The sequence below is a fragment of the Semicossyphus pulcher genome, unplaced genomic scaffold, assembly GCF_022749685.1.
Source record: "Semicossyphus pulcher isolate SPU_LCO1_2020_fin unplaced genomic scaffold, fSemPul1.0.p SCAF_13, whole genome shotgun sequence".
In the NCBI taxonomy this organism is placed as follows: Eukaryota; Metazoa; Chordata; class Actinopteri; order Labriformes; family Labridae; genus Semicossyphus; species Semicossyphus pulcher.
In genome coordinates this window covers 24,464,529-24,490,171 of record NW_027211637.1, presented here as the reverse complement: position 1 = coordinate 24,490,171, position 25,643 = coordinate 24,464,529, and the positions used below count along the sequence as shown (strand labels likewise).

At 41.3% G+C, this 25,643-nt stretch overlaps 1 protein-coding gene across 1 annotated transcript in view; it reads left to right on the top strand.

Annotated features, from left to right (window-relative positions):
• Positions 1-17,326: 17,326 nt before the first annotated feature.
• Positions 17,327-25,643, top strand: part of LOC138590040 (chemokine-like protein TAFA-1) — a 31,794-nt gene continuing 23,477 nt past the window's right edge. Inside the window, exons 1-2 of the mRNA XM_069660571.1 lie at positions 17,327-17,398; positions 18,649-18,790. Coding sequence (XP_069516672.1) covers positions 18,649-18,790 — 142 coding nt within the window. The 5' untranslated portion in view covers positions 17,327-17,398. The remainder of the gene's footprint in view (positions 17,399-18,648; positions 18,791-25,643) is intronic.

Genomic DNA, 25,643 nt, shown 5'->3' with positions numbered 1-25,643 from the left:
AGATTTATAGACATATATTATAGGGACGGGTTCAAATCGTTGCGTTCACGAGTATGAAACCAAAACATTTGTCATTTTTGCCTCAAAAATGATTCTCAAAACAGTAGTTTGTAATATTTTTAAAGTTGTTTAATCAAGTAATTGATTAATCAACTAATCATTGAAGTTTTGTTTTTTGTTTTCTCAAATTTTAAATATAGCTTGGAATTTATTTTACAATTACCATATTTGAAAAGGTCTGTATGTCATTTGAAAATGTGGTGGAGTTAAAGGTACAACATTCCCGTCAGAAATGTGTTGGAGTAGAGGTGGTGTAAATAAGGAAAGTGACGGAGAGATAGCTCAAGCCTATTTCTCTCCATAGCATTAGAAACCGCAAAGCATTTATAGACTATTATTAACAACCAACAAATGGCGACAGGTAGAGCTAAAGTAAATGCATATTATAACCAAATCAAACTGAAGTTTGACAGGGCGGCTGTGGCTCAGTGGTAGAGTCGGGCGTCTTTCAATCGGAAGGTCGCAGGTTTGATCCCCAGCTCCCTCAGTCTACATGTCGTGTACGTGTCCTTGGGCAAAACACTGAACCCCAAACTGCTCCCGGTGGCATAGCCAACGGTTATGAATGTGAAAACTGATTGACAGTTGGGCACTCAACGTAGCAGCTTCTGCGTGAATGGGTGAATGTGACATGTAATGTAAAGGCAGCTTTAAGTGGTCGCAAAGACTAGAAAAGCGCTATAGAAGTACAGTCCATTTACCGTTTCCTTTGACCAGAAGAAAGCAGAAACATATTATTTAGAGCTGTCCGTTAATGATATAGGTGTCGGTATGATTATGCTGCTTTACAGTGTACCGCATCTGTCATCTATTCTAATGGAAATGAGTTAAGGTGAATGAGTAGACGCAAAGTGAGAGTGAAAACCTCCAATTAATGGCAGTTCCCATAAACTCTGTGTCAACTCCTCTGTGAACAGCTTGAGAGTAATCACTGTGGTGAACTGCGACTGATGTCAGTAAATCTGACTTTAATTGGGACCGAGAAGATTGAATCCAGGCAGCTACGGGTCCAATCCCGGCGACGACTGCCACCCTGCTGAGGCACCATGTTTGAACCACCCTGCTGGCTCACCCCCGAGTTCTGTTTTAACCACACGGCTGGGATGTCTGTAAAGAAGGGAGTGATACTGTCTATTTAATCCAACATGTTTGTTAATAATCTCTGCTAATCTTCTTTACCCACAGCGGCAGAACTAATCTGTCTCCACAATGTTTACACTCGGAGGGAGGGCAACGTCATGCAAATACCACAGACTTAAGAGTTTATTCATCAGCCCTGTGGACGGAGCTGTTAATGACACATCGCTGGTCTAAAATAAACCTCCAGAGACAGGGCCGCTAACATGGACACACCGGGCATCTTGACATGTTGAAGACAGAGGAGCAATTGCTGTTTTAGTCTATACAAGGAGCTCTCAAGGACTCAATCACACCTTCCAGAGAGTAGAGACACCATGTCCTGCAGTGTGTCTTAACTGACTGATGAAACACAAGATTTACTGAGATCATTTGGGGGAAAAACGAGGCACAGTAGTACCCTACTCTCAAAATCGATAATCTCTGCAAACAGCTACCGTAACATCGCTACAGGTCACCTTGATATTTATGTAGAGTACAATCACCCGTATTCCTCAGATATTCTGGAAAATTAGATTGTCTCTTGCACAATCAGCCAACATCTGCATGTGTGGAGGGAAAAACAGGAAGTCTAGATTTTGTTCCACGGTTCCGCTGGTCCCTGGAGGGCAGCCTGAATCGGATGAAAGAAATCTGTTCTACAAAACACATCAGATAGCTGATTAAACTCAGTAATGTTCATCTTGAAGGGGCGTTTGTGAACAGATAAACCTAAAGTGAGCTGTTTATTGCAGTGGTACATTTACATTTACTCAAGTACCATTCTGAGGTACTTATATGTTACTTCAGGATTTCAATTTGCTGCTTCTTTACACTTCTACTCCACTGCATTATACAGGAAATGTATTTTTCAATTACCAGCAGCTTATTCTCCATCTAGCTGTTTACTTGTGGAAGGATTTTACCTCAAAATAATATCATAGGCTTATAAAATACGATGCATTATTAAAGATAAAACTAGGGCTGAGGCTAATGAATATTTATATGTGATGAATATTTATGAATATTCATCGCTTAGACTTCAAAATGTCAAAAATCAGTTAAAAATTTCCATGTGTCATATTCAATCTCTCTGGATTCATCATGACTTGTTTGGCCTGACCAACAGCCCAAGAACCAAAAGAATTCAGTTCACATGATTATAAAACTTTAAGGAGAAGTAAGTCCTCCAAATGCAGAAGCGGAAACCAGGACTTTTTTGAACATCATTACTTTTCTATGAGTTAATTAATCAACAAATTGTTTCAGTCTTAAATTAAACCAATAGAATATTCTATTCTGATATTATACAGAGCTGCTGGCTCCACCTCAATCAACAGCAACATTAAAATGCTGCTTAATGTATCAATCATGATCTAATAATGTAATATATATTAATGTAACTCTCTAAGGGGGACATTCTGCCTAATGACTTTCTTTGCTTTTAGCACTTTATGAACACTTTTCTTATACTTTTGTACATGTTTAAATTTCATTTTTTGGCCACTTGGGGGCAGCAGAAACTAATTGTGATCAAAACATTGACATATTACATTTGAAGTTGACAAGACGCACTTATTGGCAAACTCTTATTTATTTACATATCCAGCATCACAGTAGTATCATTATTTGGAGTCATGTTCGTGTCCACCTGAGAATTATCGGATATTCTGTCTTTTAACTCTGTTTTTGGTCGCCACTGACTCCTGAAGGTTTTCCATCCTAAGATGTGTATCTAAATGAAAAGGCCTGTTGTTTTGTGCTGAGCAGGTATGTACAGTTTGTTCTTATGGTGAGAATGGCTACCTGCTGCCGCAAAACCAATGCTACGAGAGCGCTGAGGATGAACCAAAATGGTATCTGCAGGTCGGACAGTTAAAAAATGAACTCGATCACGATATAAAACTCTGTAAAGCCAAGAGTGGCTCTCAACCCAGCTGATTATTTTTGTAGGTTTATCACCATCCATTTCACATCACAATGTTTTTATACTGTCATTTGATAGATGGCCATATTTGGACAACATAGATTTGAAAAGCTACGTCTCTATCGTCAATTTTACTCCAATGGGATAATTTATGAAATAAACATCCTTCCTGTTGAAGAAGATATGAAACTAGCGATTGAGATCTTAAAATTATTGGGAAATGTTTACCAAGGTAATAAAACAAGAATTATTTTTGCAGTCGCCCCCTGCTGAATGCAGGTTTAGGGTTTCCTGCATTGGCTGCACCTTTGAAACCAAAATTTTTTTGGGGGAATAGCCTGCCAATACCATTCTTGAAAAGTGAATCTCATCAATTCTTCATGATGAATAACATTTATGTCTTTACCAGGCCAAATTACTTCGCTATTACTTGAACGGGCAAACTGATCTGTTGCTGCTGCTGGACATCAGGATTCCCTGTGAAATTCAAATGGGACAAAGCAGATCCCTAAAGAGGACGGCCATTTTTTTGAACTCAGACAAAAGAGGGAACTTAAACCCCTAAACTACTCAATCATGACTAATGCTTGTAAAGAGAAATTGAGTCGCAAAGCAAAAGGACTTAATGAGATTATGCTACCCATAATTAACAATCTGTGGAACGCATTCCCAAAAACTGAGAACAGTACGTCTTTCTTGTCCGCCGTCAAGCCTAAGAATGTGTGAATTATCATCCAAACACACATTTACCCCACTTTTCAGAGTTGACAATGCAGAGCCCCTGACCAATATGCTTAATCTGCCACTCAAAATACATTTAGCCTTTGTGAGAACAAATGTGCGCTGCAGAAACACTGGTCGAGGAGACTCTCTGCTGCCTATTAGAACCATTGTTCATCTTTATCTGGCGAACACAGACAACCACTGAAGCTGGCATGTCTGGGGACGGTGGTGCTGTTGTGTGCATATTACAGGGAGAATACAAGGATTGTCCTGTGGATTATAATCTATCCCATGAATACCACACTGCTATGTGAACAGTTTTGATTGAAGAGCTGAAGGAGTGGATGACAAACTACCCACAAGCACACTCGCATCCACACATTCTGCACAAATGCATTCAGATGCAATCTGTGGCATGCGGATAATAAAAAGTAAATGGCTTGTGTTATCAGTCTATCAGGACAGCACACTTGACTGACCAATTCGACCAGAGAGATAACAATTTAAGATTTCATTTAATTCCTCAGTCTTGATTTGGAAAATTGTATCGAATCTAAGATAGTTCCCAATCCCCGTCTGCAGACGCCTGAGATAGGCATTCCAGCTCGCATATCCTCGGGGATCGACACCCAGGCCGCGGCTGAGACTGAGAGCATGACAGAGGAGACTGGGCATGGAAAAGGGAGAGGAGCAAAAATAATTATAAGAGCAACTGAGGCGTATCGGCTTGTCCTTGCCTCAAAATGAAAAGCAGGATGAAACATGATGGCACAAATCAACTGCAAGCCCACGTACAGTACCTGATTCACTCCTAACATCTGTGTAATTACACATCAGAAACCTTGTAATTCTGCGAATCTGTTACTAAATTGTGTCATCTGCACATTTCTGGCCTGGACCCAGAATCATTAAGTGTATGATTAGCCTGTACTGAAATTGTTGATGAGCAGGGAGCAGTGATGACGGCAGCGTTCTCTGGGAAAGTGGGAGGCATTAATGACTAACTTATTTTGATTCCCAGAGAGCAGTACGGCTTTTTATTGTCAGTGCTGAAAAGGTTTCTAGTATACTGGCCTTTGTAACCACGAATGAGCGCTACAGTGGCTAAATTGAATCAATGTCATCAGGGGTTCTTTGTGTTTCAAGGACAGTCTGTCCTGAGTCTCAGACTGACATGACAAGGTTGTTGACTGCCACAGCTGCCTCGGTAAGCCCGCCAAAGGTGTGTGATTAAATTCTCATTCTATTCCTAAAGAGAAGTGGAGCCATTTAGAAAGCTATAAACCATATGGACAAGTCAATAAAGTGTCTTTAAAGTAGACCTTATTGGCTCTCTCAGAGGGAAATGACAATAGAAACTAGATGCCTTTGTGTGCGGCACACAGTAGGTGTGAGCACAATGGGAGATGTATTTGAGAAACACTTTTAAGGGTATTTTCAATGGATACACAGCTGTAGAGAGAGTAATTGAAAGCCTCTTGATCTAGTTTGTAGATGTCAGAAGCATGTTTTTGTCATTTTGAAGAACTCTGGCAACAGAATAAAACCCACAAAAAGGTTTAAGTGGTTGCAATGACCCTTTACCGTCCATTGCTGATTGTACTGTACATCTGCACTCTTATTAATGTGAACGGTAAAAGAAAAGGCTTCTTCCAACATTGTTGTGGACAAACTGTAACACTTAAAACATCAATGAGCCACACAGTTCTTTATCACAATAAACATGGGAAAAGTGCTTGAATGTGTGGTTGGAAATAATCACAGACAAACGCACAATGTAAAGCTTGTTCTCTAAAGTGTGCTGGAAACTATAGTGCTGTTTGGTTAGATTTCCAAAGTAAAGCTTACTGGCGATCACATTTTATGCCTTTTATGTGCTGCTAACCCGACACGGGTTTAACGGTTGCAGTTCGGTTATGTTTAGGCACCAAAACTACTTGGTTTGGCTTAGGACAAAGATCATGGTTTGAGTTTAAAAAAGTGATACCATATGTCGGTTAGCGCCGTAACTAACATATGTATGCCGTGTTACTGAATACTTTGCATAACTTAAATAGAATTTCATTGCCTTAAAGTCGAGGTGAAATGAAAAATGTCATTTTAATCCATTTAGATCACATCCCCGGTAATATTGTGCAACTATTTGACAATATAGGCCGAAAAAAAATTAATTTCTTCGTATTCTTATATGAAAATCTGATCATTTTTTCTTCTGGTAAAACAAAATTTCCCGCATGCTTACGTAAGTTAGCACCAAACAATTTCAACCAATCAATCTGCAACATTTAGCCGCAGAGCACCAAGAACGCTCGGTCAGTTAGCTAGCTACTGCGCTGTGGAGAACGTCTGTCTACGCCCACTTCTCAACGATCAAATCAAATCCCTCTAATGATATGTCCCGCCTGCATGTCCTGTTTCACTCGGAAATACGTCACGATACGGAAGCTAGATACTCTCGAAATCCCATTTCAGCTCGACTTAAAAAGTTAACATTGGGGCACTGGTTTAGCTTAATTGGCAAAGCAGGCGCCCTGTATACAGACGCTACAGTCCTCGACACACTGATCGTCATTTGGTGCATGCACCCCCACTCTCTCCTCCCCATATTTCCTATCTATCTTCAGCCATTCTATCAAATAAAGGCAAAAACCAACAAAAATAATCTTTAAAAAAGTCTATATTGACTATTTGTTCTATACAGTATTCAGACTCTGCTCTCCTGGATGACAGTTGTGTGTTTGTTCGACCCATCTGACACCCCTGTTGCCACCTCAAGAGTTTCTCACCCTTCATAGTACGTCACATGACGTCAATGCCACATCAAAACAATACAGACAGCTTCCGGAAATTACACTTGAAGGGTAGCCACAGTGTCATATTTTGACATGATGGGTCGCAGTCCAAAATGCTGTTGACGACTTTAAGTTGGAACAGTCTGAAATGTTGGACACGACAAGACGCTTCCTGTTTGACGTTTCCAACCGGCAATCAGCCTTTGCTATTTTGTGCTTTGGTTGATTTTTATGACCTATTACATCATATCACCATGTTTATGTATGAATATGTAAAGGTTGTTCCAGCAACTGTTTCTCTTTAAACTAGAGAGAGATTCCACATCTTTTCAACAGTCTTTTCCTTTTTTGTTTTCCCTCTAAATCAGCCCAGTCATTCCCGTTCCTGCCAGGCATGACGAATCAATGACCAACCTTAAAATGCTTACAAGAGCATTTGGTTATCAAGCATTGGTCGGTTCTGCAATATGTGTGTGTAGAATCCGCTGAACCCTAAAGTGAGAATTACAAGTAATTTCCTTTATTTCTGCCATGTAGCAAATTAAATCTCGAAGAATTACGTGACATAGATTTTCAGAGATTCTCTCGCAAACGGTTGCCGCAGTGTCTGTGATTGTAATGGAGAGAAGAGTTAGAGCTAATGCAACGGAATGACAAACAACATAAGTCACAAACTGACTCCTGTGCAGCCAATCAGCTTTAATGTATTGTAATGTATTCATAAGGTCGTTCGGTGGTGATGGATTGGCCAAGCCTCAGAAAGTGGGAAGCTAATAAACAAATTTGTTAAGACTTTATCTTCCTTCACTGGTGCAGCTCAGGATGCAAAAATCACATGTCTGGCTTTAGTGACATATTTTTTGCAGCAAAGAAAATATCAGTATTTCAGCATGCATTGGCATCAAAAGTGCATGAAACCTTAATTAAAAACAAAGCATATGTGATCAATTTATAATTTACAGACATATACGATAGAAAATGAGTCAAATTAAACTGCTTACATAAACAACTAAATAAGCAAAATCTACACAAAAGACTGAAATTAACCTCATCATCACAGAGTGAAGAGCATGATTGCATGCGCAGGCAGCATTATACAATACCATGTTTCAAAAAGCGGCCCTCTCAGCTGTCTAAATAGGATGATTGCTGCTGGTCTGAAGGGTCCTTCAGAGAGAGGAGCTTCAGAGGAAGAGAGACACGGGGAAACAGGCAGCACATGTGGGAGGTGCCAAATAAAACATCACTGATTAACTTGTTTAGCACTGTGCAGTGATTCTGATGTGCGAGTGTGTTGTAGCCTTTTACATACAGCTATAATTTGTGCACGTCCGCACGTCGGAAGATGGCAGGTTTAGTAGCACTTTTGCAAACGGGAAATGAAAGATGTCTGAGCCTCCGTGCTCTTTCTCGCTCTCTCTTTGAACAGCGGCAGCGTTCACAGCCAGGTGAAGGACAGAGTCAAAGGAGGGTGTCCTTTGTTGCAAAAGGCTCATCCTTATTATCCTTTAACAACATGATGATCTAATTATCTCCCCACGTAACTGCTGCGGATATAGCTAATAGCGACCATTTATCAGGACGTATTAATTGAAGCAGACTCCCACAATTAATCAGTAATTCTGGCAATTCGTCATGTCACATATTACTTTTACACAGCTATTTTTGTAACCACATGATAGTCGGCGGTAATCAGATTGAAATATCTCATTTCCGTTTGTAGAATTCAAAGAGGTTTTTTAATGAAAATAACCTTTTTTTCTTCCGTTTTTCGGCCGGGTTCACCTGCGTTATGAAAAAACGAGAAACCACTCTTGTCTCTTGTGCCTGATCTGGTGCTTCTTGCTGTGGATTAGCATGCTCATTACAGCCCACATCTATTCTGTCAAACCCGTGTAAACTAGTTCATGACACAGACTTTAATTTGATGAGCCAATTATTTTTCTTTTTTTTTCTTTTTTTCCGCAATTCTGCAGGGGAATCATCCTTTTAAGTGTGCGTTTCTTATCCGTCGCCTGTTAGATGTTTCCTGCCATGACGGCTTAAGAAATGTATCATGAGGCAGTATTTTCCTTTAAGAGTTGCTGCTTGTCAATACTTCTGTTTAACAGGTAGAACTCCTCATAAAAATGGTGGCGTAAAATACAGAAGGAGAAACAAAAGAGGGACTCGCGCTACGTATCTGCATTATACTGTATATGTTGTTTTCTGCTGTTGAGTTATGGCAGTTGCACACAATGGATGATAGGACCATAGACTTATCAATAATGCATAAGATAGTAAGAGAAATGACAGGCACTCTGCTGGTAGGTTCTCTCCAGAAGCAAGCCATAAATTTGCAGGGCAATAATAATGACTCTTCTCAGGGAAATAAAGGCCACCCTCTGCTCCCCATAGTCATAAACCTGACTCACTCTTCCATTGGTTGGAAGAAAAATGCCTCCTCCCTCACCACACAGGAGTCATACACAGGAGGTACTTCAAGCAGCCAACTTGATATGCAATCATCTCTCTTTACAGAGGAAAGAATTACAATTTCGGTTTTTATATTAGCTATTTTCCTATTATGCCTGTGGAGGTGGGAAGAACTACAGAGCTCAGTAATGGTGAGATGGAGTTCACTCAAAACAGGTCGGGAAAATATTCCAAGAAAGATTTTCCAGCGATTCTTTTACTTTCATCAGAATCTAATTCTTTTGTTCAGCCTGCTGTGCTGTGAACTTTTCTATCTCATCCTCTATTTTATTTTCAGAAGCAGGTTATTCAGGGTTTTTCTTGGAAAGGAAATCATTGATATGGCTTTACAGTACATTTTACACAGTAAGGATCTTTTCAAAGTGATGCTGAAGGAATGTTTTCAAGGTTCGATACCACTCTCATACCTGTTAAATACGATGCTGGAACAAGAAAGAGGTTAGCATTAAGGCACAACAGTTAGCCTTGCTAATTAACAACACACTATACCCTGTGTGTTTAATGTGTACAAAAAAAGAGTTTAAAAGGGACATGTTGTGGTTTCAGATGGAGCCAGGCAAGCTGTTTCCCCTGTTCCCATGCTTTGTGCTAAGCTAAACTAAGCGCAGCTGCTGCTTTAGCCTTATTTTTACTATAAAGATATGAGCGGCATCTTTATCCCATCTTATACTCAGTAGGAAAGCAAACAAGTGTTTCTTTTCTCAAAATGTCAACTTAGGAGGTTGTTAAGTTTGTTTACCACTCATAGAGTCAATGCTAGTGTGCCCAAATAACTTCTATTTGCTAGCTAGTTAGCTTAGCAAACCAGCTAGTTAGCTCGGACAACTAGATACCATAGAAGCTTGTGAAATTAATTACCCTAGCTTGCTAAAATAAGCACGGATTAGCGTCTGTCCACCTTGATATTGTCAAATTTAAGTACTAAAATTAAGTGCCTACACGTGTCAAAGCCATCACTTAGGTTGGATTTCTAAGCAAAATCAATTTAAATTGAAGTTTGACTTCATATACACGTAGCATAAACATGATGTCGTCCACACACACTTGGCCAAACAGAACTCCTTTATCATCTGTAGCAGAGTTGTCTAACACTCAGTATTAACAGTTGACCCGCCAACCATTAGATTAAAGAAATTGCATCTCAGCTTATAGAAAGGTTTGTAGCTGACCTCTGCTGGTGAGGTCGCTCCAGCTGTTCAAGTCATATTCAGTCAGCAGTGGCCCAGAACAAATGCTGTGGGATGGAGAGTGCCGGGTTGGGTCTCCATAATCAACTCTAGTGAGCTGCCTTTGGAGTTCAAACAGCAGGTATGAAACAGTTTAGGGTCCATTTGTGGTGCTGAGTGCTTTCCACAAAAGGTTGCATGAGACACTCTGACCTTGTCTGACTGAGATTTCTCCTGAATCCCTTTAACACTGCACCGGGGGACTGACAGAGATATGACAGATCTCCTACCGATGTCTTCCTGAGTGATGTATCTTTAAGAGACTAGATTTACCACAAAATATAACACATAACATATTTCTGTCTCTTTTTAAATGTTTAAATGTAGAGATGGGTGGATTTGCTCCCTGTTACACGGTTTAGTTGATGGCAAAAAATGTCAACATTCCTGGATCATTTTAAGCACAGATCTATCTCCTCTCCAAGTTTCATCTGGTTGTGTGTGCGTCCCTGACGCTTAACATATGACTGCAACAGGAACATGAACAAATTATTATGTTCATGCCATTCATGTGCTAATGTAAACATCTGAAGGGCAAATGTGGTTTCGTCTCAGGAGATGAATGCGGACATCAGAGGAGGACTGGCAAGTTCAATTACATGAACAACCACAATTTTGGGGTTGTCATTTGATGTGATGGAGCCAACATGACTTCAATGCGCCATGTCAAGCGTATGAGCACAGGGAGGACGCACGAAAGGGAACAAATATGATTGATTGTATGAGTTTGTGGCGAAAATGTCTTTTCACAAGATTTCTATCCTTTTCAGAATCCCTGAAAGAAGCTGTAATCTCCCCGTTTTATGTTTTCATATCTGATTTGGCGATCTTTAAGACAGCTAATGCAAGAAACGCACATCATGTTTGGCATACGCTGTACATTTAATCTTTGTTATTAACGCCACCTGGATGGCTGATGACATTTTTGTAACGGTAGAAAAAAACCCTCCTATTGTATCAGTGTTTTTTCTTCACCTGGATGCCACGAGAGAGAGCAGGTTTTACAGTAGCAAATCTCAGGAGGCACAGAGGCGGTTACTGGGATGGAACGGTGAAGCTCAGAGCCAGAAGGCAACAGCATCTGCTCTCTCTTGAGACTGTCATCAGCAGTTTGGCCTAAAAGAATGGCTACTTATGTTGAAACGTCTATGTGCTGGCTCTGTTTTTTTTTCTGCCTGACACTGGGATAACGTAGTTCCTCTTTGTTAATTTGAAAATTTCATAACGTGCATGCAATGGCATTTGACTTAATGTTGGGATCAAATAGCGGAGCTCTCAGTAAATGTCAATCGGACTCGGGAAATAATGGAGGCCTTTACCAGTTTTTAATTATACGCTTTACAAAAATAACAGTGCAAGGCAAACTGTTAGCTTTCTGTTCAGCTTCTCACCTGAATTTTCTCACATCACACCTCAGGTGTAGAAAGGTTTGTGTCTGGGAAGTTAATGAGCTGCTCCGCCTGAGAGAAGTATGCCCCACTCTTATCCACAACAAAGATATAATGGAAAAGATTAATATCCTTAAAAGAATCTATTAAATGTTAAGATCAACTGATGTAAAAGGTGAGACACCCAATTTCCATTAAACATGAGGGGCTCAGCGAATCGAAAAACACACCACTCATGACTTCGGTTATTTTAATAGCAGTTCGGGGCTGATTCTACCCACTAAGACATTAATACTCTGCTGAATAAGATTCAAAGGCCAGATTCTCACAGTGCCTACTATAAAGATAATCTTATTTCTTACTTGGCTGAACTTGAGAGTTGGCTCATGCAGATAAAGCAGACACCAACCGTTTCCCATTGACCTTTCCAGAAAGGAGCGGAGAATGCTTCAGAAAAACAAAAACACTCAATGAAAATGCAAATGAATCACTTGAAAGGCAGCCCGTTCACTCTTTCACTGTAAGTAATTTAGTGGCAGTGATTTATTGATCTCAGAGAAAAGATACTTCAGTTGTTAAACCAACACTGAGATATTATCTTCTATTATAGAATCTTTGAAACGGTTGTCACACCACTTGTCTTTTCGTTGTCACAGCGAGCGTACAAACAGCTCGTGTGAACGGAAGGCGCATGTGAGCAGTTTTTGTGAAATAATAGCAGGGATGCCCGTAGAAATAAATGACTTTTATCTACAACAATCCCCCCACTCCTCCCTCCTCATCCGCTTTTATTGTTCAAAAGGCATTGCTTGCTGATGCATGACATGATCTACAGTGTGACATGTTCCTTGTGTCTAATAGAAGCCGGCCTCCTGGGAATGGCGTCGCTGTAATCAGCAGTAATATCGTCTTAAAATGTCACGTTTTTGTTAGGGCAGCTAAACCTTTTGTGATCCCTGTTATGACAAGAGTAGGCACAGCTGAGGGGGAAGCTAAATGGAAAACTGCTCCATAGTTCTTCCTGAGACATCTCCGGCTCTCCCACCCCGAGCGAAACGCAACGATTTATTGACATTTTTACTCTGCTTAGCCACCCACGGCATAAAGAAGCAACCAACACCTTATCTCGCAGGCATGCCATTTGAAAAAGGAAATTTCACATGGAATCAGACAGGCGTTAAGAGTACACCAATATTGCTGCCATTATTGGTAAAAGACGTGACTTTGTATTGTCTTTCTGCAGATGTTGCGTGAAGCACGGAGCTTTGGACATGTCCTTGAGAATCTCATCACTGTAGGTATGTAACAGGCCAATAAAGCCCGTCGGTGCTCGTAGGCTGTCTGCTCTCTGATCATATCTGTACCGACCATTTCTAGATTAAGGAGCAACTTTTGTGAACAAAAACTGTCCTCTTTTCTGGGTAACTTTTCAGAGAGCAGCCGTCAGAAGCTTTCACGGAGCAGTCCATTGAATCAGCAGTGCATGAACCTTCTTCAGACAGAAACTGGTGGTCTGCAGGTCAGGAAAAAATCTTTTTGATTGGATTGTTGCACTGCAAAGATGATAGACATGGATTGAGATTGGTTTTATTTTTAGAATTGAAATCATTTCACGGTAAAGTTTGCCTTTTGTCATGAGGTAAGTGACTGAGAGTCACTGGAACTTAAACACCGTCAAATGTGTTTAATGCTTGCAAAGTTGAAGTCAGTTTTATCTAAGTTTTTGCCATGTTGCTGTGAAGACAGAAAAATATGAATCCTTGTTACAATATTTTTCAGCTGAAACAAACATGCAAATGATGAATCGGTTGGTAATCAATTGGTATTATGTTAATCTGTATTGTCATAGTTCTGTTGAAGTTAAAGGATAAGCAAGGTAACACAATGGTGATTGAGCCTATGGCCCACTGATGAAAGCCTTTGCGTTTGCAGTATTACAGACTGGGTGTCTGGTGTGACATTCATGGAAAAAACCACAAGCGGCGCCCAGTTAGTGACGTATTTTCAATAACCTAGCAGTGGTTGGTCTGCCAGAGAGGGTAGGCGGAGCTAAGTGGCTGCTTTTCCGGTCTCTGCAAGCGTTGCGAGTAAACAGTAATCTACTATGGCTGAACAAACAAAGAAAAGATCGATGACTAAACATACAACTTCAAAAATAAGTGAAAATCCAAAGAAAAAGAAACAAACTCGACGCTCAGATGAAGACAAACAGTCTAAAAAAGAAAATAAAGAGTTACAACCGGAGCCAACCGTGGACGTCACACATGTGACACTGTCTGGATATCTGGGAAGTGTGCTCCTACAATAAGCGCTTGTAACCATAGGTGCCGCCAAAGAGAACAAAACTGAGATCTTCGAAATTACAACTACAAAGAAAAAAGGGAAATTGGTTCAATCATTCATTAGTTTACTATGAACTGGGAGATTAGTGATTAAAGATGGAGAAAGTATATACAGTAAATGACTAAATTCTGGGACATTATGGCCCCATTAGTCCCACATTATCAACGGGCGAATGTCACTAGACACTGCAACCGTCATTACTGAACTTGTGACGTAGCGGTAGGCGCTATGTAGCTAGTTCCAACATCCATTTCATATGGCTTCCTGTTCATAATACACAGACGTTTATCATGACATGATTTAAAAGCCAATACTTACCATTTGTGTGTAATGTGACCTACCAGCCATCTTGATTGTTGAAGAAGAAGTGGAATGGTTGTGATTGGCCTGACCTGAATCAGGTCGGATGGAAATCTGTCTGAACTGGAGGGGGGCCAGATGCATCTGCCAGAGCAAATAAAACATGAGCTGGAAGATTTGTCTGGTTCCCGGGCTAAAGGACCATTTGACTGAGCGTCACTGGTTTCCAACTACTTTCCAGTTATTGGCAGTTATTTGTTTATTTTCTCTTTGAGTGCGTCCAACTTTATGACAGACCTTTACTGTGCATGTTAACACAGCCCTTAAGCTAGCCGATCATGAATAGGATTTAAAATGTGTTACTAGAATTATCAGTGCTACCAACAGTCACTGTTGTCACTGAGCTGTGTTGATTGCAAAAATAATGAAAAGTGAACTCCTCCAGGTACATCACCACTCTTACTTTGCGTCTGTGATGAAATGCTTGGTAATCACAAATCATTTGGTGGTGGCTTCATGAAAATGTAGTGAGAAGTAGATTATTAATGATGCACGCATCTTAAAAATCATGACAGATGAGTTTCCTCTACATAATGATGTACAGTATTAGCCAACCGCTATTAATAATGAGAAATCAATGTACTGGCCCTGCAGCCTGTTGCACCAGCTGCATGTAAGTAAAAAAATGTGGTTCGACACAAAGATAGTTACTAAATAGTTTACACATACACACCTTAATTATTGATATGATATTCAACATGATCTTACTTAGCCACTTGCCGTAGGCTACTTGATTAGGATTAAACTAGTTATCATAGTGTAATCGATTTTGGTAGCCGATTTAGTGACAAACTAATCTCTTTGCATTTGAATACAAAATCCCTAGGCATGTGACATGATTTTTGGTGGCGCAAACCTTCTGGTTAGTTAACTGAGGAGTGTCGTAGATGGGGGTTTCAGAGGGTACTCGGAAAGAGAGGCAAAACGTACTTGGCGTAATGCAATATGCAATCCCTGAACAGATATCTAGACTAAGACTTTGTCCCTCAACTCCGAGTGCAAACAAAGACTGTGCACGGAACAGGAAGTCCTAGCGGGATCGCTCAGGCTACACTCGAAGCCCCAAAAAGTTGGCCGTCGCTCCAAGAGTCTTAAGATAGCCGATGGGTTTGGAGATTGTAAACTAACTAGCTGTAACTAAGCCCCTTAGTGTTGACTGTACATCCAAACTTGGTAGCGAATTTACCCTTTTTCTTTTGTTAAACCAGTTAAACTATTCCAGAAAAAACATTGGACTGGAATGCCTGCATTTGCTTATCCGTCCAAACAGACAAGCCATTGACTTGATGATAATCCTGCAGCTAGACGTCAGTAGGAGATATCACTATTCCCTCAAGCTAAATATTCTACAGTACGGTGTCACAGGAATAAAGATCACTTCTATTATTGATTTCAGATACATGTCTTCCTGTGTGCTTCGGGAATTCTACATACTTCTGAACATATTCCCTGGGAAACAGATGGTTTGAATTAAGTAGAGAGCTTGTGTGTAAAATTGGGTAAAATCCTTTGAACAATTAATAACTGCCCCATCTTTGGAAACCATTGTTCGCCACAGAGCAACTCAGCAATTTATGCTTTTTTGGCTTCCTCCTACATCCCCCAATTCCCCTCTGCACAGAGTTGACGTTGCCAACGCTCCAGACATTAATGCTGTGTTGTAAAGTGTTCCTACATCTCAGGCAGTTTCTTGCTCTTCCTCTCACTCCGGGTTTTCTTCACTCCTTCCTGAACCGGGAATGCACCCTGTCTTCCTGAGCGAGCATCAAAATAAAAAGTGAAGTCTTTATGCCGTAGAGATGGCAGTTTGAGCTGCAGGCCTTGGGCATGTTCTGCATGCCAGTGATAAAAAAAATCCAGACACAATGTAGAAGTAGAGCTCACCGTGTGTAGCGAAGGTGACGGGGAACAGGGAGGATCGAGCTGTTTCCAACACATCCAGATCTGAGCTGATTTACACCAAATAACAGCACTCGCCTCCCCTTCTTTGCCCCGATCACCATTACGCCTCCATCATAGACTGAAGCACTCCCCCACTGTAGGTGAAGATTACCTTCAGATGAATGGACATTATTATTTCTCAACACAATCCGCTTTCAATTTTCCTTTCTGCACAGCTTGTGAAAACGTGTTTTTTCCTAATCTTCTTTTATGCACCTTCTTCTGACAACACCGAGGTAAGCTTGAGACTGAGGTGAGTTCTTGCCTCCTCACGTGCTTTAATCTGGTGATTTAACATCCCGACTCCCCTTTTAAGTTTCCTGGAGTAACTTTTAATCATTCAAGCATGTTCTTGGCTCTCTTAACGTTAGGGAAAAGTAGAATCTGACAACTTAAAAAGGACAGGAATGAAAGGAAATGTTCCCTGTGGAAAAAAAGGAAACCATTCAAAATGTAAAAAATGTTAATCATGTGCTGCCAGTTTCCCTGATTTGCATTTAACAGAAGCATATATCAGGTGCAGATCCCACCATGCCATCTAATCCAGAGGCAGTCTGGCTTTAAGACATGTGATACAGTCTTTACACTCAGCCAGGCTGTACGGGAACATTTGTCTCTTAGAGCTCGCTGAGGGGGGGACTCAGCCAGAGAGAGCCGCTGCTCAGAGGCTGCCTCTCACTGGAAGGATGCAGACGGTGAGAGAAGAGATTCCACTACAGTTAATTAAGGAGCACTCCGCACGTGCCTATAAATGCGAAGGGGCAAATGAATTCAGTGTCAGTGGGAGCAGCTCCTCGAGGGGAAGCAGTGATATTTCAAAGGTGGAATTGAAAGAGCTGTAAATCTATTTCCTGACTCCGGCTTGACGGTCATTTCTGAATCACTGGACTGTTGCTATCAAAGTGCGGAGCAGGCAGGCAGAGTCAGTGGAGTTCCCTCCTCGAGCCAAATTCAAGACTTATTGGATGGGATCAACATGAGCGGCATTATGGATGGATTTATGTCATTCTGCTGAGATATTTATACACTCTTTGTTGGCTTGCTCAGGTAAGATTTTCTTCTCTCTACTCCAGGCAGAGAATAAATCAAGGCATTGTCGTGAGATTTAGATTTTTGTGCATGAAAAAGACAAAATTAATTGGATTTAACTGCAACATTTAAACCTGGACCCATGATTCTGTGGTTTATTGTTGAAATGAAACATGCATTTTCTTTTATGTTGTAACCAAATGTGATTTAATATTAATTATGCGTGATTGTAATTATATTCCAAATGTTTTATGAGCCATTTAGCTGATTTCTGAACTATTTTATTGCTACTTTAGACGTCTAAAAGCACAATGAGCTTATCCTGCACTTTACCTAGGGAATGCATTCATTATAACACTTACAGTGCAAATAAATGTCACATTTCTCTTATTTAAGGTTTTTAGAAAAGTTTGTAAGCACTTTAAATCCAAGAGTTTCTTATCAAGTGTCAAAAAAATCATCTCATACAGAAATCGAGTCCGAAAACATGTGAGAAATGTGAGAAATAGGCAATGATATGGTGCATTGGATACGATGGTTAAAAATCAGATTCTTTCTGGCAGTTTTCTGCTGCAAATAAAACTGTTGTGAAACCATTTCAGGGCTGAAACATTTTGTATTTTCTCCTTCATAGATTTCCTTCCCTCTATGACCAGGAGCATTCCTCGCTGTCGTTCTATATCTTTTATATTTCCACTTCTTATCTAAACAGCATGGTGAAACATTACAAGGTTTTTGATTCCCATTACTGCTGTGTCACTGTCACATTATTCTGACAGATACAGAAAAGCCTCGGCAGACAGCTGCTCACAAAATCTTATCTTTCTTCAAGTTTAGATTTTTTTTTTTTGGGTTCTGAGGCGGGAGCACAGCTCAGGAGTTGAAGGGGAGTCAGCCTGTCATGGGAAATCTCTGCTGCATGGGGGGAAAAACTCCCCAGGGATCACTCCACATTTGCAGCGTTGTGGCTCAGGGACAAGACGGGGCAAACTAGGAAGAGGAAACAGTGAAGAAGTCATACTTATATAATCATGCTAATGATAAATTCGATGACTAAAACTCCACCGAGGAGCGTTAAGGCCAATTACAGGCTTGAGTGCTTGTAAAAAATATTTTTGTGTTTATTTCTTTATTTTGCTCATCACTCCGGAAGTGTGCGTGTGCTTGAATGTGTTGGAGGCGATGGGTGGGAGGGTTGAGGTCATAGGTTGGGAACATGCTGCATGTTTTTTTTTGCGTTGACTCCACCTCTGCCGGTCCTTTAGCAGATGTGTCCTGTCATGTCCTGGCTGCTCTGCCTGTGCCTCTGGGTCAGTGTGACGGCCATTCAGCTGTGTCAGGCCACTTTCTACGACACCATCCAGCAGCATCATGGGACGCGGCCCGGACGGACCACCATCCACATGATCGGTGAGTCCTTCCAAACGGCAACATGAGAAATCAAAGGTTCTTCTCATTATGGTGATGATGGGTTTGGTTGCTCATGTGTTTAATTAGATTGTCACAACACTGGGTTTATGTTTCCTTTTTGATTTTATTACGATATTATATACGCTGATAGATTAAGATTGGACTAACTACCAATTATATAGGGAGGACATTGTACAGTGGCTGTTTTTCATTAAGATTTGGCCCTGATAGCAGCAGGGGTGTGTCCAGAATTTTCTGACCGGGGTGGCCCAACCCGGGGGGCTTTTTAACCACTACTCATATCTACTTTTACTACTTCCTTTAACTCCTTACAATTAAGATATCAGACAGTAATTACAATCCTATGTTTCTTAGTTTACAATAATAGCTGCAGGGGTGGCATTAACAATTGGCGCATTTAGGTACCATTTTTGTCTCCACTTATCAAATCTAATTAAGCTACTAAAATGAACATATATAGTTATTACACTCCTGTTTATAGGTTTATTAATTTCACATAATAACACAGCAGATGGGCGGCTTATAATTCTCCCATGCTTGATTCTATTAAGACTCAAAAAGATGATGTGTATCCAAAAGTAACAACAAAAAGTACCAACAAAAGAAAATGCTACATTTAAATGCCACAAAAGATGCAAACAAATCCCGATAAGTTGGTTCGAATTTAAGTCCCGCCTCTGACCGAGAACAGTTAATGGGGTGGCCAATCAGATTTCAAGGGGGGCCCTGGCCACCTCTTGGATACGCCCCTGGACAAGATGAAAATTCGAGGATCACAAAGCGAGACATTAAATGCCTTTGCATTTCCTTCTCGAGCTATTACAGTTGATATTCATGCGTCACGTCTTCTCTATTTGATCTGAGCGTTTGTGGCCCCTGTGAAATTGCACTGGATGGAATACGACTGAAAACATTGCGGTTGAACTCTTTGTTTCCGTTAGGCGGATGTGAGCCGTGGTTATGGTAAATAATTATGATCTAAGGATTTGACGGAGGAGAGGAAGCCGAACGCTTGTCAGAACTTCAAAGGCAGAGGTAGCTGCATAAGCGTGCAGGTCCTTGGTGTCTGTTATTTCCTGCATATCAGCAAGGGGTCGTTTTCAATACTCACAATATTGTGAGTCAAAGGACTTCCTGTTCCGACACCTTCATTTCATTACTCACATCTGGCATATGTGTATTGGAGGAAGAAGAAAACCCACTCACAAATATGATATCTTCTAAAAAAAATTAATGGTTTCATGTCAACAAAAGGGAAATGGAATTAATATTTCAAATGTGCATTCAGGTAACTCTTTGGAGAAAACGAGTTCAAAGCGAACAATTTGACTCCTTCAGGAGCCTCTGCCACTAAAAGTGTAAATGCCCTGTCATTCCATTTACCTTAGCATGGCTAGACCTCACCCTGGATAAATGAGATGCCAGGTTTATGAGAGGAGGATGGGATGCCTGTCTGGATTGATTCTGACACTGGGACATTTGTTCTGTGCTGGGTGTTGTGTGCTTGTTGGATTGGCGGGAGGATTGGGGTTGACGGGTCATGAATTGGTGGCAAGGAGGCCGTTGGTTGCGGACCATTCGGCCAATCATTAAAGGCAGCGAAAATGCCACGAGTTCACGGCAACTGGTATTACCAGAGGAAATCGAGATTACAGAGGGCGGCGGATCAGTTGTGTCCTTGCCAATAGAAATTTAGATCTATTGGGAGGGATTGTTGTTTAGAAAACCAAGTCAATCATGTGTGCTGACATTGGGAACAGCTAAAATGTGACCTGATCTTCGTATCCTTTGGACAAACACAAACTCGAGATAAATTATTGCTTGTAAATAAAAGCACCTGTAGCGTGAAAAGGGCGTACGCGACAGGAAGATTACAGATTTATCAGAAGCGTTGTGTTTCTCGCCGCACATAATAATTTCTTTTGACAGCGTATAAGCAACTGTTCCACTCATGCTCCGAGATATTGGCATAGAACGCGTGTCCAGAAGTCCATTAGCTGGATGACCCTTGAATAGGTGCTTGTGTGTGCTCAGTGACTCGGACAAGGCAGGCTGCTTTCCACCCTGCAGCTCTACTTACAGATTGCTGCCTGCCACTCTCTCGGATACGCTCAGGGCTGTTCTCTCTCTGCCTTCTCGGTGCAGGCGGTGTTGCTCTCTCTGCGGCATGATTCATAAGGTGCTGCATTTATGTGGTGCAAAGAGAGTGAACTGTGCACAAAATAGAACAGATTGTCGTGCATCTGTAATGTGCTGAGCGGAGATGTTGTCTTTTTAGGGTCAGGCGTAGCTCGACCTCGGAGGATTTTCATTGTCTTAAACACTGAGTTGCTGGAGAAAAAATGACCTCCATTGTCCTGTTATTCTATTAGAAACATAAGACCCAGCTTAACATCCCAGCTTTGGTATTAAATCTGCTAAAAACTGATGTAACTGCTCCCTTCCAAAAGAACAAAGATGCATCGAGTGTTCCGAGCAGCTGTCTATTTCCAGTTGAGGAAATAGTGCCATTGGTGATGCAGCGCATGATGTGGAGGTGTTAGCAGAGCGTACGACAAAGAGTAGATAGTGGCTGCCTGGGGTGGCCTTGCTCTCCTGTGAACTCACTCCCACCAACAGCCGGCCTCGCAAGGTCAAACTGTTCATAACTGAAAGGTCATTCATCCTCAGCGCCGTGTGCACATCGGCTGTTACCTTGTGGTTTGTGTTAAATGTGTAGCTGCGAGTGAGTGAGTGCGCATAATGAGATGAGATATGCAGAGCAGTAGAAGTGGGGATACGAGCAGAAGTAACTCACTTGTAAGCATCCACTGTATAATATAATTTATTCAGACTAAGGTCATGAATACTTTACTCTTGTGATATCACTTTCACCTCCTTTCTCTTTCCTCACACACTAACATATGATGATATATCGCTACAGCAGCCATTCACCCTCCCTCCCCTGCTCTCTTAGGGCTTTCAGTATGGATTTACTTTCACTTTTAGCTAACTTTAATATTAGTTTTCTTCTAATATATGCAGTACACCTGTAGTTTTGTTCCCTTCCCGAGTAAAAATGTCGCTAAAATCCCTCATGTCTCCCTTTCAGGAGCTTTAGCGAAGAGCAGAGGATCAGGGCTTTTCTTTAATGCGCTCCAACAAAAGAAAGCACTCGCTGCTAAAGCTCACAATGAAACAAACATGAAAAATGGATTTTCGCCTGTCACAAACAAAGGTCGCATCCTCTATGCACTGTTTTAGACACTGACAATTTAATAGCCTTATATAATGCATCCTGCAGGCACATTATTTTGACATACATCTTCCTCCTCCCCTCCAATAGTCCTCCTCTCAACCATGCTCGCGCTAGTGTCAGCGCTGCTCCGCTGCAGCGCCGATGGGAAGTGGCGTGCAGCCTCAGCCCGAGGCTCCTCCACATCTGGAGCTCGGCAAACCCACTTTGTTCTGATGTCGTTAAACATGCCAGTGTGACGTCGGAGCACCTCTGACCACTCTGTAAAACACCATAAACTCGATGAAGTAAAAACCCATTTCCTTTGCTGAATTGGCTCTTGTAGCTCTGCGAGGAAAAGCCTGTTCAGCCGGAGTTGTATCATATATTTTACTCCTACTAAACTATTCATTTCATTCCTTGTTTAGCCCTGAAAGAAAAATATATACTTAAGTAAATGAATCTAAGGACAATCAGGGGTCTAATTATTGCTGTATGCTTACAGCTACAAATAGGTTTAACATATTTCAATATTTCCCATTTATTCCCTCTTCAAGGTTATGAATTATTCATAAGAGAGAGCTCCTCTAAGCTGGTGGATATTTGTTTATACAGCATGTTTAATTGAAGTCTTTCAGCCAATTCTGTGCAGGGGCTATGGTTTGTGGTCACAACGCTTAAACGCAAAATGAATTTCTGTGGCCCACAGCTTAATTAATTAGCCAGCTTTCTCTCTCAAGACTTCACCAGCTGTTTCTCGCCTTCACCAGAATCCCCAAGCATTAATAATAGGGGCGTCAACAGCAGCTCAATATGTATCCCGGTGGTGGGGTCGCGGTTGTTACTGGTACGTTTGCATTTTTTTTAACACTAACGTGAATGTGTGAAGTGTGTTTCCACTTCAATCATTGCTATTTAGAGACCAATTAACTGTTTAACATAAATTCAGCTGTGAATAAAAAACATTGCTTCTAGAACATACTATTAACAATCATAACCCCTGCACAAAAACATGTTAAATGGTAAATGGACTGCACTTTTTTAGCACCTTTCTAGTCTTCATACCACTCAAGGTGCTTTGACACTACATGTCATCATTCACCCTTTCACACACAAACTCTAATGTAGTGCCATGCAGGGCCACTGATCTACTTATATTCACACATTCACACGCCTACATGTCTCCAGAAGCAATTTGGAGTTCAGTATCTTGCAAAGTTGTGCAGACTGGAACGCTGGGGATCAAACCGCAAACCTTCCAGTTGGGCGACCCACTCTACCTCTGAGCCACATCCGCCTCTTCCTGTCTAAATTTTAAGTTTCTATACAACCGTCTAACCGGTGACCTCTTAGCTAGTGTAGTGCTTCTGCTCCAATTCAGTTTCTAATATATCTGATTAATCTAAAAGGGCTCTCTTTTGTCCGTGTTTCACTCACAGTATCTGTCACCAAGGGCAAACCAAAACGCAGCATTACCTGCTTTTACCTGCTACCTTCATTCCTTGAAATAAAACACTCTGACAGTGTATTAAAGAAAAATGGAGCAATCTCAGCTGACCCTGGGTCTGTGGTTTTGCAGGTACTCATCTCATAAACCAGTGAATGGGACCAACTCAGATTTTAAGGCATGGCAACAGAGGAAAAGTTAAGGGATCATCAGAGTTGTAACAATCATGATCAAATTTGAACACGGGAATCAAATTTCTTTGCATACATCCGACTGTACTTCACACATGTCACATTCACCCATTCACACACACAGTCACACACTGAAGGCAGAGGCTGCTACATAAAGTGCCCAACTGTCAATCAGTCATCACCATCACACACCGTGGAGTTCAGTGTCTTGCCCAAGGACACTTCGATATGTAGACTGAGGGAGCTGGGGATCGAACCACCAACCTTCCGATTGAAAGACCACTGAGCCACAGCCACCCCATTAACTGAAGCTAAATTGCAACAGCATCTGAATTTGAGGGAAAAACTGACTGAATCAGGTTTTTTTAATGACATAATGATTAAAAAAACTTGAACTTACCTGAAAAGTTGCAAAATGTCAGGGCGCTGGTTCAGCTCAGCAATTCAAATCATGCGTCTCGTATACAGAGGCTCAGTCCTCAATGCGGCGGCCCCGGGCTCGACTCCCATCCTCGGCCCCTTGCCGTGTGTCATCCCCACTCTCTCCTCTCCTGTTTCCGACACTATCCACTGTCCTCTCATTCCCAATAAAGGCATAAAAGGCCAAAAAAATAAGCAAAAAAGGGCAAGTCAGCCATGACTTGAAATCAGTCAAAATTGAACCAAAAGCACAAATGAACCTAAACCAAAGTGCATTTGTTGCCTACATTTAACCACTTACGGGGCGCTGGTTTGGTTCGGTTGGTGGAGCGGGCGCCCCGTGTATAGAGGCTGCAGTCCTCTTCGCACTGATCACGGGTTGGACTCCCGTTGCAGATTGATTGGTTGAAATTGTTTGGTGCTAACTTACGTAAGCACGCGTGAAATTTAGTTTTACCGGAAGAAAAAATGATCAGATTTTGATATAAGAATACGAAGAAATTGATTTTCTGTATTTTTTTGGGCCTATATTGTCAAATAGATGCGCAATATTGCCGGGGATGTGATCTAAAAGGATTAAAATGACATTTTTCATTTCATTTTTCACCTCGACTTTAAGCTGTCCTAGGAATAAAGGCAAAAAAGTATAACCACTTACAGGATTGTGGACGTGAGCCTGGTGTCTCTGGTATGACAGTCTCATTTTGTAGGCCTGCAGATCAACCCAAACTCCAAACATAAATGTCGCAGGCAGCGACAACGTTGTTTGTACAACATAAAAAGGAAAGTAATTTAGTAATTTGTCGTGGACAGGGTTGCATGGGGGCATCATAAGGAAAAGTTGGGGGTTCACCAAAGTAATTGGGCTCCATCCTCTTGGCACAGAATTTCATTGAAGTCCTTCCAGAAGACTTTGAGATATTTGAGTCTGGACCAAAGTGGTGGACTGACACAGCCATCCATATAGAGCGTCCTTAATGAAGCTGTTAGACCGGGTGCTATAGTGACCTCAGGCCTCTAAAGAGCTGAGGTTTGCGTTCAAGCTTAAAAAATGTCATCATTAAACAGCCGAACATGAGCTGGGCGAGTCAGGGGAAACGAGTTCATCTCAGTCAACAACTGAGACGTTTTCAGGGACGTGACTTTGCAATTTGTAAGATGTAAATTGTAAGGATTGTAAATGTAAAGAGTGCACAAAGTCTGTAATCATGTACACCATAGGATGGATTGAAATGAAACATTGAACATCCACGTTTATGTGCACATTAATGTATGAATTGCAGCCTCTGGCTAATTGTTTCTGCAGAACTATCCTCCTGGCTGCACATAAAGGAAGTTTGTTGTTAAGAGACATTTGCGGCTGAGAGTAGTGGAGCACATTTTGCCTCCGAATGCCATTATTAGTTGATCGTTTCAAACCACTTTGCCTTTGTTGTGTGGAAGAAGCAGCGCATCCTCTCGGGGTCATTACCAAGATTTTAAGACCCTTGTTTTGTTTTGTAGTTAGCAGCTAAATATGTTGTTGTGACAGCTGACATCGCTAAAGGAGAGTTGACTCTG